General features: G+C 50.8%; 1 protein-coding gene across 1 annotated transcript; it reads right to left on the reverse strand.

Annotated features, from left to right (window-relative positions):
* Nucleotides 1-4,707: 4,707 nt before the first annotated feature.
* Nucleotides 4,708-18,772, reverse strand: LOC100069758 (cytochrome P450 4F11-like). The gene is made up of 9 exons (XM_070246084.1): nucleotides 18,444-18,772; nucleotides 16,261-16,405; nucleotides 12,838-12,891; nucleotides 12,620-12,747; nucleotides 10,661-10,782; nucleotides 9,583-9,853; nucleotides 8,515-8,581; nucleotides 8,204-8,333; nucleotides 4,708-4,888 (listed from the first exon to the last, which is right to left on the reverse strand). Exons 1-9 carry the CDS (start codon nucleotides 18,639-18,641, stop codon nucleotides 4,825-4,827), a joined length of 1,179 nt encoding a protein of 392 aa, XP_070102185.1. The 5' UTR covers nucleotides 18,642-18,772; the 3' UTR covers nucleotides 4,708-4,824.
* Nucleotides 18,773-20,274: the final 1,502 nt, after the last annotated feature.

Raw genomic sequence — 20,274 nt, forward strand, 5'->3', positions numbered from 1 at the left:
GTTTTTTTAGTCTATATTTCAATTATTTCTGCTTTGATCTTTTTTATTTCCTTCCTTCTACTAACTTTGGGCTTTGTTTGTTCTTGTTTTTCTAATTCCTTGAGATGTAAAGCTAGGTTGTTTATTTGGGATCTTTCTCTTTTCTTAATGTGGGTGTTTATCACAGTAAACTTCCCTCTTAAGAACCACTTTTGCTGCATCCCAAGTTTTGGTATTTTATGTTTCCATTTTCTTTTGTTTCAAGATTTTTTTTATTTCCCTTTGGACATCTTCTTTGACCCATTGCTAGCTCGGAAGTGTGTTGTTTAGTTTCCACACATCTGTGAATTTTCCAGTTTTCCTCTTGTTATTGATTTCTAGTTTCATACCATTATGGTCTGAAAAGACACTTGGTAACTTCAATCTTCATATATTTGTTAAGGCTTGTTTTGTAGCTTAACATATGATGTATGCTAGAGAATGTTCTGTGTGTGCTTGAGAAGAATGTTATTGTGCTGTTGGATGGAATGGTCTGTGTATGCCTGTTAGGTCCAGTTGGTTATGAGAAGAATGGTATTCTGCTGTTGGGTGGAATGGTCTGTGTATGCCTGTCAGGACCAGTTGGTTAAGGGACAATTCAAGTGCAGTGTTTCCTTATTGATCTATCCATTGTGGAAAGTAGGGATAAAAGTCTCCTACTATTATGGTACTGTCATGCATTTCTCCCTTCAGTTTTCTTAGTATTCGCTTAATTTATTTAGGTCATCTGATGTTGGGTTCATACATACTCACAGTTGTTATATCCTTTTGATGAATTGACCCCTTTATCATTATAGAATGACCTCCTTTGTCTCTTGTTACAACTTTTGACTTGCTCTATTTTGTCTGTAATGCTACCACTGCTCTATTTGGTTCCATTTGTGTGGAATGTCTTTTTCCATCCCTTCACTTTGAGCCTAGGTGTGTCCTCAAAGCCACAGTGAGTCTCTTGTGGGCAACATACAGCTAGGTCTTGTTTTTGAATCCATTCAGCCACTCGATGCCTTTTGATTGGAGAATTTAGTCCATTTACATTTAAAGTAATTATTGATAGGAACTTATGGATGCTATCTTATTCACTGTTTTCTAGTCTTCTTGTTCCTTTCTTCTTCTTTGATTGTATTTCTTTGTGAATTGATTGTTTTCCATAGTGGTATGCTTTAATTCCCTTCTCCTTATCATTTCTGTATTTACTGTAGGTTTTTATTTTGTGGTTAATCTGAGGCTTCCATAAAACATATTATAGATATAACAGTCTATTTTAAGCTGAGCAGCTTAACTCAATCACACACAAAAACTCTACCATTTCACTCCCTCTTCATATTTTTTGTTTTGATATCACAATTTACCTTTTTATATTGTGAATCCATTCAAAAATTATTGTCCTTTAAAGCTTTATATCAGAGTTAAGTGATTAACATAACACCAACTTACAGTATTAGCATATGTTGAATTTGATTATATACTTACCTTTGCCAGCAACCTTTTATACCTTCACATTTCATGATACTAATTAGTGTCCTTTCATTGCACCTTGAAGAACTCCTTTCAGCATGACTTGTAAGGCGGGTCTAGCTGTGATGAACTATCTCAGATTTGTTTGTCTGGAACAGTTTTTATTTCTCTTTCATAACTGAAAAACAATTTTTCCAGAAAACATATCCTTGGTTCACAGTTTTTTTCTTTCAGGACTTTGACTACATCACCCCACTTAACCTGACCTGCAAGGCTTCTGCTCAGAAGTCTGCTGATAGCCTTGTGGGGGTTCTCTCAAATGAGAGAAATATTTTTCTCTTTCTGCTTTCTAGACTCTCTCTTTGTCCTTGATCTTAGACAGTTTTATTATAACGTGATATAGAGAGAATATATAGAAGGTGGTTGTGTCAAAATTTGGGAGTGACTCTTTAGTTTCATGAACTTGGATGTCCAAATTTTTCCCCAGATTTGAGAAGTTCAGGCATTATTTCCTTAAATAAGCTTTCTGCTCCTTTCTCCCTCTCTTCTCCTTCTAGGACTCCAATGATGCCTAGATTGTTTCTTTTCGAGAATGATTCACTACGTCTTTCTTCTGCTTGGCTGAGTCTACTGTTGAAGCACTCTGCTGAGTTCTTCAGTTCAGTCATTGTATTTCTCAACTTTGGGATTTCTGTTTGGATTTTTTGAATGGTTTCTATTTTTTTTTGTTAAACTTCTCATTTTTTCATGCATTATTTTCCTAATTTCATTTAGTTGTCTATCTGTTTTCTTGTAGTTCACTGAATTTCTTTAAGACAATTATTCTGAAAACGTTGTACGGCTGCTGCATAGTAGACTTAGTAAATATTCATCATCTTGCTTTACCAGCCCTATTTGCAAAATCGTCCATACTTGGCCCTTTTTCCAAACTCTCAGCCACGTCAGAATTTTAAATGTCCTGCAGCAGTGAAGGAAGAACCTCTATGAGGAGGTGACATTTCAGTCGACCCTGAATGTTGAGGCCCAATCACAGAAGATCTGAGAGAACAGCATCCCAACAGAGGGAACAGCCATGCAAAGGCCCTGAGGAGAGGAAAGACTGGGTACAATGGGAGGTCAGGGTGGAGGCCAGGGTGACCAAGTGCAGGGAGGGGCGAGATGAGCTGGAGAGGAGGTTCTAGGGCTCTGCAGGGGCTCAGCAGTGCAGAGTCTCCTTGGCTGTGGAAGGAGATCAACGTCCCTTCATAGCAGGACGTCGCTTCCAGACGCTGATTGAGGTTGTTCTCATTCTCCTGCCTCCTTGCACTCCCAGGTGCCCCACGACCTCAGAAGCAGTTGCTCCTATAGGCGTGGCCCACACGGCGGGGGGAGCTGATACAGTGAGCACAAATACTAGAATCCTCGCCTTTGAGCTCCACACAGACTCTTCCAACTCATCACAGAAACCGCAGTCTTGAAAGACAACATGCTTTAAGAGCCAGGCTTTCTGAGAGGAACAGTAGTAATGGCCACACTTATTGAGTACTTACTGTGCACCAGGCACAGCTCTAAGTCTTTCATGTGGAGTCCTTGAGACAACCCTGAGGTAGGCACTGCTGTTGTCTGCATTATATAGTTGAGGAAACTGAGGCGCAGAGAGGGGAGTTGATGTCCCCAAGTCATACAGCAGAGCCTAGACTTGAGCCCAAGCAACCTTCCCCACAGCGCGAGATCTTGGGAGATGATTTTTGTTTCCAGTGGTCCAGCTTTGAATTTCAAGTCATGGGATGGCTCAAGCTGGGCCAGGGTGGCCTGTGATGGGAATGAAAGAGGAACCTGGGGGGAAAAGGGTGGACATGAGCCCTCCCCTGACACTGTGAGAGCACCAGGCACACGGTGGGGGCTCAGCCAGTATCTGCTGGCCAGGCTGCCTGGGCAGCAACAGGGGTCCCAGAGAGGGAAAGAGAAGGAGCTTCCTCAAGGCGGGACAGGGGGTCACCATTGGGCCCCACTGGGAGGGGCAGACACAGGAGTGGCGCTGTTAGCAAGAACAGAAAGGGACCTCAGAGACCTGGGGAGGCTGCCGGGGTACGGCCTGCAGGCCCTCCTCCCCTGTGTCCTAGGTTGGCTGCGGATCTCTGTCCTGAGAGGCACTTGCAGCCCGGAGGAATGAATCTGCCATGATGGGGTCTCCTCCCTGGCTCAGAGACTCAAATGTGCCCCTTACGTCCATCCACCACCCTGGCCCCCTCCTGCTCAGACACCTCCCACAGCTCCCTACTGCCCACAGGATGAAGTCCCTCGTTGGTTTCTAGAAGAACCCTCGAGCGGCGTGGGCCCCTGTGGTCAGCGGGAGAGGCAGTCAGGCTGTGGGACTCAGAAACACCAGCCCCGCCTCCACCCACCACATCCCCTCCCCATCCTCCGCAGCCACCACCGCCCCCTGCTGGCTCCCTATAGGCTGGGGCAGAGGTGACAGCACAGATTTATTCCTGGGAATCTGCACAGTGAGGTGTGGGGTCGGGGTGGATCCCGGGTCCGGAGGCCGCGGGTCACTGGGGGCCCGCGCTCAGAGGCTCCACCCGCAGCCACAGTCCGCCCTCTGCACGCAGGATCAGCTCCGGCTTCCGGCGCGGCTCCTCCCCGGCCGGCAGGACGCGGAAGCGCAGCAGCATGAGCGCCAGGACCACCTTCATCTCCGTCATGGCGCAAGTCTGCCCGATGCAGTTCCTGCGGCGGGAGTGGGGGCTCGAAGGCGCCCAGGACCTTCATCTCCGCACCATCGCGCCGGAACCTGTCCCGGGATCCCCATCCCTGCCCGCAAGCAGACAGATGCCTGGACCCCACGAGGGCTTGCACATCCCCTGAGCCTGGCCCAGACTGCAGCCCGAGCTCAGACCAGCAGACAGGGGGCAGGGGCTCCAAACACACCACGGACCCCAGGCCCCAGACCATTACCCATAACCTCTGGGGCAGGGGGGAAGGAGAGCTGGAACTCTGCCGATCTTCAGTTTTCCCCTTTTCCCGCCCTCACAGTCATGTTGGGATCTCAGTCCCAGACCCCTGCCCCCATCACCACATCCCCACCTCAGATGCCTTCCGTCCTCACCTGGGCCCTGCTGAGAAGGGAATAAAGGCAAGAGGTCACCTCTCCTTGATGTTTTCTGGGTCGAAGCAAAAGGGATCATAGACCTGTGAGCCACGCCAAGATAGGACTGCTGGGTGGGGTCTCCGAGGACCGCCAGCCTTGGAGAGTCAGACGTGTGTATGTTGGGGGGAGGTAATGTCTGATTTGCCAGGTCAGAACCCTGCACTCTCCCCTGGGTCCCCTTAGGCGAGCGGACAAGGATGAGGGTGGGGGGAGGCAGCACCTCAGGGTCTGGACACACGGATGGGTTGTGGTGGGTCCCGAAAATACTGATGATGCAGATAACACCTGTGGGAGAGGAGGGGCCAGTCAGGAAGAGGTCCCCGCATGCAGGACGGGCCCCTCTTTCTACCCAGGATGCTCCTGCCCTTGACGTTGAGGGCACCTTTGGGGATGACCCGGCCATCTGGGAGCACAATGTCCTGGGTGCAGCAGCGGGAAATGCCCATGGTGGGGGGATGCAACCGCAAACTCTCCTTGATGCACATGGTCAGGAAGGGCAACTGGGCCAGGTCGTCCCTAAGGAAAGCCTCCAACAGTTACCCAGGGAGCCAAAACAGAGACCCCCTCAGCCCTCTTCCTGCCCAGTTAGACCCTCTCTCCCTACAACAACAAAAAATTCCAGATGGATCACACATCTCCAAACTCATTAAGTTGTGTACATTAAATGTGTACAGCTTTTTGTATATTAATCATACCTCAATACAGTGGTTTGACAAAAAAAGAAAGAAAAGCAATATTACACAGTGCCAGACAGAGAAAATTTAGTCAGATATTTTTAAAAGCTTTTCTTAGCAAAACATAACACCCAAATGCCAACCATAAAAAGGTTGACAAATTGGCATAAAAAAATATATTCTCTATGGCAAGAGACCAAAATCAAAGGCAGATAAGTGAGAAAGAAGCAAAAGAAACAGATCCAATGTTTTCCTCTTATTTATCATCATACTAGAGATACGAGCTAATGCAATTAGACAAGGGGAAAAACGGATGTAATGCAGTTTGAAATGTGGGGGTAATGTGTCATTTTTGGCAGAGAGTGATTTTATGCTTAGAAAACAGAAGAGAATCCACTGGAAATCTTTTATAAACAATGAAAATCTGGTAAGGGGGCTGAATTCTATTTCTTTAACCCCTTTTTTGTTGGGTAGTGATTTGAATTTTTAATAGCTGATACAGTTAACTGCTTCTGCATTGGAAAACTACAACATACCGTCCCTATGGCCCACCAGCACTCATTACCCTCCTCACAGTTTGCTGAGGTTATTTTTTTATGTATCCTTCCAGAGTTATGATTTTTGCATCTTAAAAAATTACATAGGTTGTAAACTATCATAATCTCAATAAAAAGTTTAAAATAATTATATAGTAGCATACTATATATTATACACTGCTCTGTATCTTTTTCATTTAACAATATATCAATCTCTTCGTGTCTGTCTCCTGGGATTTGTGTCAAAAATACGGCCTTCCTGGGCCAGCCCTGGGGCATAGTGGTTAAGTCCAGCCTCCTCTACTTTGGCAGCCCTGGGACAGAGGCCAGGATCCCTGGCAGGGACCTACACTACTTGTCAAGCCATGCTGTGGCAGCATGCCACATACAAAATAGATGAAGACTGGCACAGAGGTTATCTCAGGGCTAATCTTCCTCAAGCAAAAACAGAGGAAGATTGGCAAGAGATGCTAGCTCAGAGAGAATCTCACTCATCAGAAATAAAAATAGGGCCTGCCCCACCCTGGAACTATAAAATAATTTTCCATGGTTTCCTCTAGAGCTTTTAGACTCTTTTATTGTTTATTTTTGATCTTTGATTCATCTGTATCTTATCTTGTTATGAGATGTGAGATGCAGGTTGAATTAACTGTTTTCCAGTTAGCTTCCCAGTTGTTCCAAGAGCTTTAATTAAATGATCTTGATTTTTCCTGCTGATACAAGACTCCCTCTTTGGCATTTACTCTGTTCAGTAGGCACAAAATTTATATGCATAAATGATTGGCTTTTCTATGTAGAAATAACAACCAGTTAGAAAAGATAATAAAAGAAAACATGATAATAATAATAATATAAAAGCTGGATTAAACTTAGTGAGAAAAGTGAAATCTGTATATTCCAAATGGACTTATAAACTTCTCTCGGTCCAAATAGAAGATATGATTCACTGTAGCAACAAAAGATTCTAAGGGTTAAATTAACAAAATATGCAAAAAATCTCTATGCAAAAATGTTAGACTCTATTAGGTGACTAAAGATATTTTGAATATCCAGAAATGGATATCCATTCCACACTCTGGGATAGTGTGTGTCAATATTGTGCAATAATCCATTTTACACAGGTCAATCATACATTCAACTCAACCAGTAGAATATATCCAATTCAAATGAAAATCCACCTGACCTTTTCAGAAACTTGGTAAACTTACTCTAAAAGTGGTAAAGGAAACCCACAGAACCCTAGGGTATGGATGAAGGGAATGTCTGCAAAAGAAAATTCTCACAAATTTGACTTTATCAAAATTATCCAAAAGTACCCAAACAGATGTAAGGTACAACACGGTGAGTTTAGTTAACAATACTGTATTATATATTTAAAGCTACTGAGAGAGTGATCTTAAAAGTTCTCATCACAAGAAAGGAAAGTTTGTAACTGTGTGTGGTGATGGATGTTAACCAAACTTACAGCGTCAAGGATAACCCTAGTCTTCTCTGTAATGTCTCATTTAGTGCAATAAGAACTTGTTCTCATCATCGTTTATCTCATTCAAAACTACTTTTCCAAAACTCATTTTTTGTAAAAAAAGTAGAGAGTTCAAAGTTACACTTTTAATGTGCAGACTGGAACCACTTTTGCCCACACTATCTTCTTGACAGAACCGCACACAACTACACCCAAATGTCTACTGATCAGCATTCAAGGTCTCAGCTGAGAACTCTCTCCACCCTCAGTCTTGCCTGTCCTGCTCTGAACCCAGGTCCTGCCCACATGGACAGGGAGTGTCCTGACCTGAGACGATCCCCCACCAGGCTGGGAGCTCGTGGAAGGCACAGGCCGGGTCTGGGTGCTTCCCGGGTCTCCAGGACACAGGATAGGGCTGGGAAGAGTTGGGGACGGCACAGAATTGGGGATGGGCAGGCAGTGTGGCAGTGTTTTCTGAATGGGGACTGGATGGATGAAGGTAGAGGTGTTCATGGACAAGAGTTGAGTGACTTCAATCCCCAGGTGTCCCCTGTGAACCCTGGACTGAACAATATGGTAGGAGTTAGGAGCCCAGCAAACATCCAGGCGGTGAAGATGTTTGAAAGAATGTGATTTCAGAGAGAAAAGTAAGGGAGCAGAAGGGAGGTTCACTCTCTGAACATGTCCTGAGGGGCATGATCTGCCCTCACACATTGCACTAATTCTCTCAGCCGCCCAGATCTTCTACCCAGAAGGCTGAAACCTTTCCCCTGTGATCCCGGCTGGGAACCTGACCCTGCCTCTGGGCTCTGCTCCTATTCCCACTAAGCAAAAATGACAGAATCAATGAAGAGAACTTCCCACTCCCAGCTGGGGAGCAGAGGCAAGGAGAGGGTTTCAGGAACAGACCATGTGCACCTGCACTCACCACTCAATCTCTTCAGGCTCGCGTTCCCTCAGGAGCTCTCGTACCTCCTGCCGGCAGCGCTCCTGGTGCTCTGGGTGCCTCGCGAGGTTGCACAGGACCCAGGAGAGGCCGCTGGCTGTGGTGTCATGTCCTGAGAGGCAGCCAGACAGCTTTGGGTCTCTGGGAGGCTTCAGCACCAGAAGGTGCACCATGCACTGACATTAAGGTCCCAGGGAGAGTGGGGAGGATGGGGGGGGGGGCGATGAGGTTGTCCAGAGACCACCAGCCAAGTCCCTGGAATAGAGATGCCCCTGCCCCTTCTGTAGCCTCACCCCCAAACATAAAGGTGTCAGCTTCAGCTTGGATGTCCTCATCTGACAGTTCCTTCCCATCTTCATCCTGGAGAGAAAGCAAGACCCCCAAAATCACCAGTTCCTAGGGGCCCTGAGGCAATCTCTGAGCTCCATCATCCGCCCAGGAACCCAAGCCAACCCTGCACTCCTGGACCTCCCTTGGTCCCTATCCCCAGAGGCCCCACCCCACAGGCCTCCTCCTTGGCATCCTCGCCTCCTCCCTTGTCCCTGGTGGGAGGAATCAATGATCCATGAATATTTCCATGGTTCTACATGATGAGGGCTTTCTGAGAAAAATATATTGGCAACCTGGGCTGCAGGATGATTGACTGGCAACTTGCCTTGGAAGTTAGAGATTGAGCATCGCTCCAGAGCCATTTGCTCACATTCTTGGATGGTAGATCCAGAGATTCCTTATCTCCCCTGGAGATAACCCTACAGAACCTACAGACTTTGCCTTCTCACTGAAGATCTGCTTATATTCCAGAACATCCTTCCTCTCCTCCTCTCCTTGTCTCTCTCACCATAAGGAAGAAAGGACAGATGAGTCAGCCCTCGTAAGTTCCAAGATACATACTGTGGGGACACCTCTCTCGTGATGCAAGCATGGTGGCACGCACAGGCAAAAGCATCATGTCACTCTCTTGGAACTTGGGAATGGGGAACCAGAGCCACACTTCTGCTCTGGCTACTGTTACTGCTGTGAGCAATAAGTGGGCTGCTCTGATCCAGGCTTCTGAGGTATATATAGCTGTAGTCTAATGTATCTATATTAGACTTAATAAGTTAGTCATCTATATATCTGTATATGACTAACTTATTAAGTAAAGTCCCAGGCCCTGCCCAGCATCAGTTTCAGACTTAGCAGTCCCCCGGAGCCTGCATTCAACATAGTCATCTCTAAAACATACCCTGACCCATCCCTCCCTTCCTCAAGCACCTTCCATGGCTCCCCAGTTCCGTCTGGATCAAGTCCAAGTTCTCCTATCTGACATTTGAAATCAAGGTGCATCATCCCTCTTGAATTCAGGTCCCAGAGAAGCCCACCTTGGCCAACAGGAGCACATCAATGAAGTCCAAAGTCTTGACCTTAGCTTTGGCCTTGAGGAGGCCATCAAGACCCTGATCGGGAAGGGTGCGGCGCCGCTCCTGGATGATGGCATCTGTGAAGTCGTGCACCAGGCGGCAGATCCTACGGAAGCACCGTCCGTCAGTGGTGAGGTGGTACAGGGAGTCCATGTGCAGGATGATTTGCTGGTGCTGCTTTGTCACAAGGGCACTGAGCTCCAAGACAGCAGAAATGTATTCACTAGGCTTCCTGCAGGATGCACGCATGAAGGGAGGCAACAACTTAGCTCACCTGAAGCCCAGGAAGCACCTCCCACCAGAAGCCAGGCCCTACTTCCAATGGGGAAACAGAGTCTCCAGGAAAAGATGGCCCCACAGATGGATGGTGGGGATGATGCAGGAGACATGACTCTCCAGTCTTTCTTCTCTCCCTGCTTCCTATCCTGTCTCTGTGAGCTGCCTCCATGCGCCAGGTGCCCAGGGCACAGCTGAGACATCACGCTTCTCTCCCCTCTATCCTACCAGTATCTGCCCCTTCTCCTTCCGAAACTGTCCACACAGCTCAGACTTTGTCCTCTCCCAACTGACAATGGACCTAGCCCCTCCTGAGTCTCCGTGCATCCATTGTCAACACCACACGTGTCTACATGACAGTCAGTCTTCTCTAGAGTCAGATGTCCAAGCTCAGCTTTGACCACAACCATCATCTGCTCAAAGACCTTCCACGGCTCCCTGGAAATCTCAGGGTCAAGGTCATAGCCCTTTGCCTGGGTTTTGAATGTCATTAAGATCTACCCCCACCTACACCTCCAACCTCACTTCCCAGGTGTCTCCTCATTGCTGCACACGCTCTGCTCATCCTAGCCTCCTGTCCTCTATCAAACATTTCTACCTACCTGAAAAGATTTCTCTCTCTCTTTCCCCTTCCCTGCACTTTGGTGTCCAGCTCAGACCCTTCTCCTCCAGGAAGACCCTTCTGATTGTCGTGGTAAGTCCTCCCTCTGTCTATTCCCTTGCATCTATGGCCCTTGTTCCAAGCCCCTGGGCAAGGACTCACTCCTGGCAGTTGCTGTCAAAACTGAAGACACATTTCTGCAGACTGTCAAGGGTCATGAGGCTGATGTGCTCAAACATGTCCAGATAGGCACTGCCCTCCGAGGTCAGGCGCTTCCACTTGGCCTGGACAGAGAAGTGGCTGAGCCGGGGCTGGGATGGGCCTCCCCTGAGCCCGGCCCCAACCCAACACCAGGATGGGGCACCCCAGACCCAGCCTCTTGGCCCCAGGCACCTGTCCTATGGAGGAACAGGCATGAGCGGAAGTGGACACTGTTACTGTGAGGACATGAAGACCCCACGGCTGGGAGTCAGGCGACCTCCATTCTAGTCCTGGCTCCACCTGCTACACTCTGTGTGCCCTTGGCCAGCTCATGGCCCACCTCTGGGCTCCACTTGTCAAATCCTCAGTGACAGGTCGGATGACCTGCTTCTGTTTCAGACAAACCAGGTTGGAATCCCAGCTCCACTTGTTAGCTCACTTGCCGTGTGAACTTGAGCAACACCCTAACCTCTCTCAGCCTCAGTTTCACCATCTGTAATGGGGAAAAAGGATATCCACCTCATAGGGACGTGAAAATTAAATTAGACAATACACGTCATGGAATTGCCATGTAACTTCTGGCATATAGAAAGTGCTCAATAAATGCCAGCTTTCATCATCCTATTGTTATAAATTGGCTAGGATACTCTCCCCTATGCTTGTAGCGGTAGTCCTCCATGGGCCATGAGCACCCTGCACATTCTTGCTGGGTATGCCAAAAACACAAGGCCCTGATGTTCTTTACCTGGGCCATTTCTCAGAGTTGTGTTTGCAGCAAACAACATTGAGGGAAGAGGAAATGTCTCCTCCTGGGCACATATCAGGCTTGCTTCCAATTGCTATGAAACTCACACAGCTCCTAAACCTAGTGCTCCTCCTGTGCATTGCAACATACTGCATGAGCAGGCATCCGTGGAAGCCCACCTGTTTCATCCTCATGGGATTTGGTGACTTGGAGAAAGAATGCAAACCAACAATGGGCACATGCCGCTTGCCGAGCCATCAGTAATAAACTGTCCTTTGTCTCTGGTTCAGGAGTCTCATGTCTTCTGGCAGGATCCACAAAACAGTAATGAGCTTACTTGTCAGCTTGCAAGTGTGGAAAAGTCCCAGGCACTTCACAAAACCCCCACCTCCAATGCTTCACCTCCCTACATCCACCCTTTGCAACGAGTCTGTGAGCTTCCATGAGCAGGAGGAGCCCATTTCATCACCCTTTCATTCTGGGCTGGCCTTTGGACTTGCTTTGGCCAATGTGGTAAAAATGATGAGTGATCATCCTAAACCTTGAGTTCAAGAGGCATTGCAGCTTCCTCTCAGCCTCTTGGAACCTGGCCTGTGCTATGTGAACAGCCTGAAATGACTTCTGGAGGGAGGGAACCACATGAGAGGATTGTCCCAGCTGAGAGCATCCTAGACCAGCCTGCAGCCAACCAAGCCCCAAACACATGAGAGGACTGAGCCCAGAACAGCAAAGTACCTGACCCACAGCTGGTCACAGATACATGAGTGACCCCATCCACGTCCAGAAGAAGCAGCTCACTGACTTGTAGACTTGTTAGCAATAATAAAACCTTATATATTGAAAAGTGGTTTGTTACTCCATATTCAGTATTCAACATGCAATATTCATCACTATCATCAACAGTGTCTCAGGATTCCAAGGCTTCTGAGAGGGAAACATAGAAACTAGCACATGAGCACCTACTGTGTGCCAGGGACATGAGTCCATTACATCATCTTGATCACCCTGTAAAGTGAGGCTCATTATCCCCAGTTTACAGCTGAGGAAACCGAGGTTCAGAAAGGAGAAGCAATCGCCCCAAAGCTACCCAGAAGAACCAGAATTCCAGACAAGATGTCTCTGAGCCCCCATTGCTCCCAAGGCTCCAGGTAGGACCTTGGGTTCAAGAGACTCACATGCATGATGTTCACACTGTCATTGAAAATCCTCACGTAGGACTTCAGGATGTTGAAGTGGAAGGCGGGTGTCAGCATGCGGCGGTGCCTGCTCCACTTGTCACCGCCACTCAGCAGGAGCCCATCCCCTGGTAGGGGCAGCCACAGAGAGTGAGCAAGGGAGGGCCTTCCACTGGCCCCCAAGGTTGTCCCCAATCCCCTCACACGCAGTTACTCACCCAGCCAGGGCTTCAGGAATCTGGAGAGGATCATGTCCTTGGGTGCAATGGCAGCTGACGAGAGATAAGCCATCAGGGGCCATGGAGAGGGGGAGGGGAGGGACTTTTGAGGCAAGGTGGAGCCTCAGCCAGGGGTCTGCACTCCCCCTCCAGGAGCAGCATAGCAGAAGTGGGGCAAGGGCAGACAAAGCTGGGACGAGCGGCGAGGCAAAGGGGGCCAAGACCAGGCAGAAGCACACAGTCGAGCAAAGGCAGAGCCCACAGACACACCCCTACGTGCTTAGATGCACCCCAACATGGCACAACATGCCCCAGTATGGCTCAGAATGGCTCCTACAGGGTCCAACATGTTCTAAACACCCGAGCACAGCCCAGCACTCTACAAAACGCCTTCACAGGGAACTAGGACACTGTGTCTGCCCAACACTCTCTCAGATCTCCTGGGACATCTGACATGACCCCACCATGCATTAACATGTCCTGACATGAAACAACATGCATGACACACCCTCACATCACACAACATGCTCTGACATGGACCTGAAGATAACCTCAGTGTATCTCACAGATAGGACTGAAATGCAGTCCCATTAATGTTACAGAGGTGGACCAGACATGACCCAGAAATATGCTAAGACCTGCCTCAGACAAGACTCACATAAGGTCTCAGGCATTTCTCAGAAGGACCCAGGTCTCAGAGATCAGACAAACCCCAAATGTGGCCCAGACATGACCAGCAGGAGAACCAGACAATCTCGGGTGGCATCAGACAAGACCCAGACAGACTCCACTATGCCTCGAATGTCCTTGGCTACAGCCAAGCCCAAGATGTGACTCAGACCATCACCATGTGATCTGAGGAGTAAACATATACCCACTGTAACCAAGTGTAACATATACCAGCCATAACAAAGTGTAACATACACCAGGTGTAACCAAGGGTAGCATAGATCAGCTGTGACCAAGTGTAACACATACCAGGTGTAACCAAGTGTGACATACACCAGCTGTAACTGTGTAACCAAGTGTAACATATACCAGGTGTAACCAAGGGTAACATAGACCAGCTGTAACCAAGTGTAACACATACCTGGTGTAACCAAGTGTAACATACACCAGCTGTAACCAAGCATAACATATACCATCTGTAACTGTGTAACCAAGTGTAACATATACAAGCCGTAACAAAGTGTAACACGCACCAGTCGTAACAAAGTTTAAGGTGCACCAGCCGTAACCAAATGCAACATGCACCAGCCATAACCAAGTGTAACATGCACCAGCCATAACCAAGTGTAACATGCACCAGCCGTAACCAAGTATAACATATACCAGCCGTAACCAAGTGTAACACGCACCAGCCATAATCAAGTGTAACACGCACCAGCCGTAACCAAGTGTAACATGCACCAGCTGTAATAAGTGTAACATATACCAGCTGTAACTAGGACCCAGGTGGAAACTCAAATGTGACCAGGCATGGCCATACAGCAGACATCACACAGACACAGCCTCAGCGTGAGCAGACACAACCAGGTGTCAGGCAAGTGGGGATCCAGGTAAGACAGAGGCAGTGTCATCTCCACCACAGCCTCTCCTGTCTGCGCCGGGTCACCTGCCCAGCTGGGGGCGGCACAGAGACCTCAGCAGCAGGCAAGCTGTGGTCAGCAGGGTGTCTACTGGAAACAAAGAGCACTGGCTTGATGCAGGTGGGGTGAGAGATGCTGATGTCCGCATGCCAGGGCCCCACCCACCAGCAGCACACGTCCCCATAAGTCCTCACCAGGCCCTGTGTACAGGAGACCTTCCTCCGAGCTCCGAATCTGGAGAGGAACAAAGAGGAACAGAACTACTCTTCCAGGTGGCCAGAGGGAAGGACCTGCAGGGCAGACCCAGACCTGAGCCCCGCGAATCCCACCCAGCAGCTCATCCTGCTCTGGGGGTCCCTCCCTACACCTTCCATACACGACAACTGAGGTCCCTCAGTTACAGGGACAGAAAGGGTCCTTCCCCATTTGAATCCCGAATCCGTGTTCACCTGAATTCTCTCCTATCCCCATTTTCCAGATAAGGAGACTGAGGCTCTGAACGATATGAAGTCACTTGCCCACAGCCTTCCAGGTCGTAAGTGGTGTGCCTGAGACCTGAGCCCAGGTCTGTCTGAATCCAGGGCCTGAGTTCTTACCCATCGAACTGCCTTGAACCCCAGAACAATAGCTCTGAGAACCCTATGCCTGCCGATCCAGGCAATCGGAGTCACAGTGACTGCATGAGGAACTGGTCCTGTGACCTAAGCAGGCAAACTAAAGTGAGTCCTGCAGCTCTTCCTGGAACTGTTGGGAATAAGCTTGTGTTTCCATGGGAGCTGCGTTTCTGGGATTCATCTTGACCAGCATGAGAGTGAAGCCAGCACAGAGGGACACAGAACTAACAGACGAAGACCGACTCCTGATGACACTGTCTGAGACCTGGATCCAGCCATGCCTGAAGACAAGATCCCTGGCCTGAACAGTCAGTAAATTCCCTTTCTTTACTTAGACCATACAGGGTAGACGTTCCACCACTCACAGCTGAAAGAGACCCTGGCAGCCAGAGAGCTGGGGACCTGCCCAGAGTCACCCAGTATTTCAGTGTTGGAGCCAAGGTCCCTGTTGGCTGCTGCCTGTTCCCCTGTTCAGCCTGGTCCATCTGGAAGCGAGAAAGGCGGAGGGCAGCAGAAGGGAGCCTGGCTGGGGTGGGGTCTGCTTGGGGTGATTCCTGGGGCCTAGAGCAGGAGGGAGTTGAGCTTTAAGAGGACAAGCCACAGGAGAGGGTAGAAGGAATCAACCCATCAAAGGCGGACGCCATGAAAATAGCAGCCCAGATCCTGCACCAGCCTCAAGCCCTCAAGCTCTGGCCTGGGGGTGGGCGGGGCCGAGGCCAGGACTGGCAGGGGGCCTCAGATGCTATCTTGCCCACTGCACCCCTCTGCCCTCTGCTTTAGAAAATTTCTGCTCATTGTTTCAGACCCAGTTCCAGAAACCCCTCCTCCAGGAAACCTTCCAGCCTGGCCCAGCAGAGACCTTGCTTCTCCTCTGGGTTGCCTCACTCCTCTCCTTCCAGCCCATTCCTCACCACTCGAGGTCGGGGATCTCTCTGCCTAGATCTGTCTTCTACAAGTGGGGATTCCCCTAGAACAAGGCCTTGGATTCAGGCCTCTTGGGGCCCCAGGGGTGCCCAGGACAGCAGGACAGGGGGCAACCAGCAGTGGAGGGAGGATTGGTGAGATGGGGGTTGGTGAAAACAGGAAGGAAAGAGGAAGACAACTGAGAGGAGAGGGGCAGAGGGCCGGGGTCCTGGAGGGGCCACACAGAAGCTTGCAGGGAGCAGCTAGAAGCCCTCGGATGCACCACGGCGCCACCACCACAAGCTCTGCATGGGTACCTGAGGCACTGAGGACAGTCCGGACCATGTCGGGGTGGCAGAGAGTGACAAGGGGCATGACGGGGCCCATCCAGTTCACAAATCCCTGAGGGTAGTTGGCCACCAGCTGAGTAACGACTCCCATGCCTTGCTCAGTGGAGGTGACCTGCAAGCAAGGAGGGGCCGTCACTCCCCAGAAGCAGCCACTGCCTGTCCCCCTGCCGCCTCTGCTGTGTCCAGATTCTGCAGGGATGGAGGAATCCCTGCTTCTTCCTGCTCCTTTCCTCTTAGGGCAGGAGGGTTCCTGAGGCCTCTCCAAGTCCCAAGGGTGCAACCAGGGCACAGGGAGAAGACACGCTCTGCACACAGAGGCCGACCTTGCCTCCAGAAGATGGATTTCCCTCATCCTGGGAGAGGTTGCAGCCCCGGGGCGGCCACAGCGGGAGGTGATTACGGGGGAGGTTTGTGGGCAGGAGAGTGAACTCAGGACTAGACCCAGGGGCTCATTCTCACATCCTTTTCAAGTCCTGACATGCCTAGGGGGTCTCTGGTTGCCCCAGTGGTGATGGGTTTGCAGACAAAGGATGTACCAGGCCAGGCAGACCCCAGGGAACACACTTGAGACCTGCCCATCAATCAGAGGGCATCTCCCACCCCTTCTGATGGCCAGGCTCTGTGCATACAGCTTCGCGCCTGTCTCTCTGTCTCTCACAGAGCGTCCTGTCTCTCCATCTCTCACAGTGCATCCTGTCTGTCTCTCTATCTCTCACAGTAGGTCCTGTCTGTCTCTCTGTCTCTCACAGTGGGTCCTGTCTGTCTCTGTTTCTCACCTTGCCTCCTGACTGTCTCTTTTCAACAGTAGACACACACATAAATAGTGCTCTTTACAAGTGAAAAAACTGAGACTATATCCTCTAAAATGCGAACTAGTGGAGGGTTGGCTCCTGGTAAATTGTCCTCTCCAGTCCTTCAGGATTCCCAAGCCTGACAAATACCCCCGGTGCTCCAGGCAGTTGAACTTTTCACCTGTGACCCCTCCCTGCTCCCAAGGATGCTGAGACAAAGACTCAAAGCATTTCAACAAATTGACCCAGAGAGGAATAGTCACTCAGCCAAGGTAACATAGAGAGAGGGGCTGGAGGTGGGAAGAGTGTCCATGATGAGCCCTCACAGCTTAGCCCTCAGAGCAGGAGGCAGACTTGCAGGGACCACGGCATTCCCACTGCCCCCAGGGCCCAGAGAACATCCCAAGACCCAGAATCCCAGGAATGCCTCACGATGAGCTTTGGAACATCCCCGTTCTGAACTTTGTCACGAGAACAGTGAAATCACAGGAAGTGCTCCACTGAGCTGCAGCTCTCGCCCCGGGAGGGAAGGAAAGCTGTGCTCATCCCTCAGCTGGTCCAGAGGACAGGAGGAGTAGGCGGTCAGCTCTGTGGCCGTGACAGAGAGGGGCGAAGGCATGTTCTCCACTCACGTCGTCAATGCTTGTTGTGAGCGCCCCCTGTCCTCTCACCCTTGGGCTGGCCCTGCCATGTCTGCTCCCAGAGCTGCCATCAAGGTGGAGAGATAGATAATAAGTACTTGGACAATTAACGTTTAATTAAGCATGAGCAGGGCCAAGTAAACATCAAGGCCTGGGTGTGGGCAGACAGTGGAACAGGCCTCTGAAAGGGGAAGTGAGTGGCCTAGTTCCTCCAGGTTGGACAACGGGGCCCAATGGGACACCTTGGGGGGAAGAGTCAGATGAGAGGAAGGGGTCCCAGGAAGGGGTGGGGAGCTGTGCCCAGTGGGTGGGGGTGGGGAGGCCATAGCTAATTTCTGTGGGGAAACTGCAGCCCAGCGTTAGCAGACTCAAGGAAACGGGCCAGGCAGAGCGGACCCTGAACAGTGCCCCAAAGGCCATCTCAAGCTCACTGGTGGAGACTGGGGATGACAGGGGGTCTAGCTCTGTGCAGCCCGCCCTGGGAGCCCCTCAGAGCTGCATTGATGGATCCAGAGCAGGTTTGGGGTGGGGCACAAGGACATGGGAAAGGCGTGTGATGGCAGAGCAGAGGAACGAGTGAGGGAGCAAGGAGGGGTCACCTGATCCTCGCTCTCACTTCCACTCTCCTAGATCCCAGCCCAACCCCAACCCCCATTCCCAACCCCTCAGGAAGTCCACACACCCTGATGCCCCAGACCCCTCCTGCTGCCACACTCACCAGGCCCAGGTGACCCCAAAACCAGTTCTGTTTGGGGGGCTGCGGGAAACATTGGAGGTGACGAAGGTTGTCATAGAAGGTGTAGGTCCAGGCCCGGATGCGGGCCAGGAGCCAGGAGGCCCCGACCAGCAGCAGGAGCAGCCACGGGGAGGCTGCCACAGGCCCGAGCCCCAGCCAGGACAGGCTCAGCTGTGGCATCCTGCCGTGCACACAGGGTGGAGGGCGAGCTCCTGGGGCCCAGGAAAAGTGAGTATTGGTGAGCTCGAGGCAGAGACAGACAGCTCATAAAGAGGGCGAGGACCAAGGGTGTGAGGGAGGGGCAGGAATGGTGTGGGCTGGGGCCAGGGCAGGGAGGGCTCAGAGAAGGGCTCAGAGAGGGGAGGGGGTCCATGGAAATCCAGAGGGAGAGAGAGAGACAAACAGAAAGACAGACAGACAGAGACACAGAGACTGACAGAGGAGAAGAGATAAAGAGGAAGAGAGACAAAGGAGGAAAGGCCCAAAGGGAATCAGTGGGAGGCCGCCAGAGCCTCCAGTTACAGGAAGTCCAGGGCTGCTTGCTCTGGACTGTCATGGGCAGTGCCCTCCCCACTCCAAGCCAGTACCTCCTTCCCTGGACCCCAGCCCGCACCTCCTGTCTGCAGCTGCACACAGCCTTCTCTCCCCTGTTCCTGGGAAGTCTCAGCCCCTGGGCCCTGACCTTGGGAGGCTGGCAGGGCCAGGCTGGGCTAGCCTATCTCCACCTGTCTGCTTACCTCCTCCCCACCTGGCAGGAGGCCCAGAGGGAGGTGGGGGAAGGGAGCCAGTGTTGGCAAGAGAGGCTTATGAACCAGCTCAGGGTCACACAGTGTGGATGCTGGATCCTCAGAACTGAGCACCTTCATTGTGGGGTGGAGTGGGCAACTTGCGGGGCGGGCAAAGGTGACTCTGGGCCCCAAGTTTACAGCTGCCCCTGGCCTTCCCAGTCCAGGGTGTGGGAGGTAAAAGGTTGCAATTGAGAGTTCAGGTGCCAGGTGAGCAAGGCCAGGCCAAGCCTTGTCCCCACACATCTCCTGGGCTCTTGTCCACGTGAGGGGCCAGGTGGGTGTCATGCACCGTTTCTTGGAGCAGAATCGGGAAGCTCAGAGACAGGGAGGCTCTGGTCCCAGGACAGCACAGCCTGGCAGGAGTTCAAGACCTTCCTCCAGGCAGCCCAGGGCCTGGGCTGAGACGTGAGTGCTGGGAGCAGGAACAAAGACACCAGCCTCGTGGGGATCACTCACACCAGACTCTGGGGTAAGGAGTCCCATCAGGCGAGGTCACATGGAGGAGTGTGAGGTGAGGCTGCAGGGGGCCATGAAAGCACTGGGTGCAGACAGCAGAGGGCAGAGCTGAGAGAGCCTGGGTGGAGTCCTGCTCATCCTCACTCTGACCGTGGGCTGTGCTGGCCCTCTCTGGGCTCAGGGTTCCATCTGCAAAATGGGATGTCAGATGAGTGCCTGAGGGAGGCAGAGGAGGGTTCCACAGGAAGGTGAGAAGGATCAGGGGCCCCAAAAAGACAGAATGAAGGGAAAGGGCCAGTAACTAGTCTTGTGCTGCTGTGTGCCAATACTCCACATAAAGTAGACCTACTCTGTGCAGAGGACAGTATGTAAAGGATGCCTACCATGTGCTGGGTACCTCAAAAAGCATCCCTACAGCCAGTCAGGAGCTCTACATAAGGCATGCCTACTGTGTGGCAGGTATACTATATAAAGTGCATGTACTGTGTGCCAAGTACTCTCCAAAAAGTGTGTCTACTGTGTGCCAAGTGTGCTACATAAATCCTGCCAACTGTATTCCAGGTGTTCAA

Source organism: Equus caballus, chromosome 21, assembly GCF_041296265.1.
Source record: "Equus caballus isolate H_3958 breed thoroughbred chromosome 21, TB-T2T, whole genome shotgun sequence".
In the NCBI taxonomy this organism is placed as follows: Eukaryota; Metazoa; Chordata; class Mammalia; order Perissodactyla; family Equidae; genus Equus; species Equus caballus.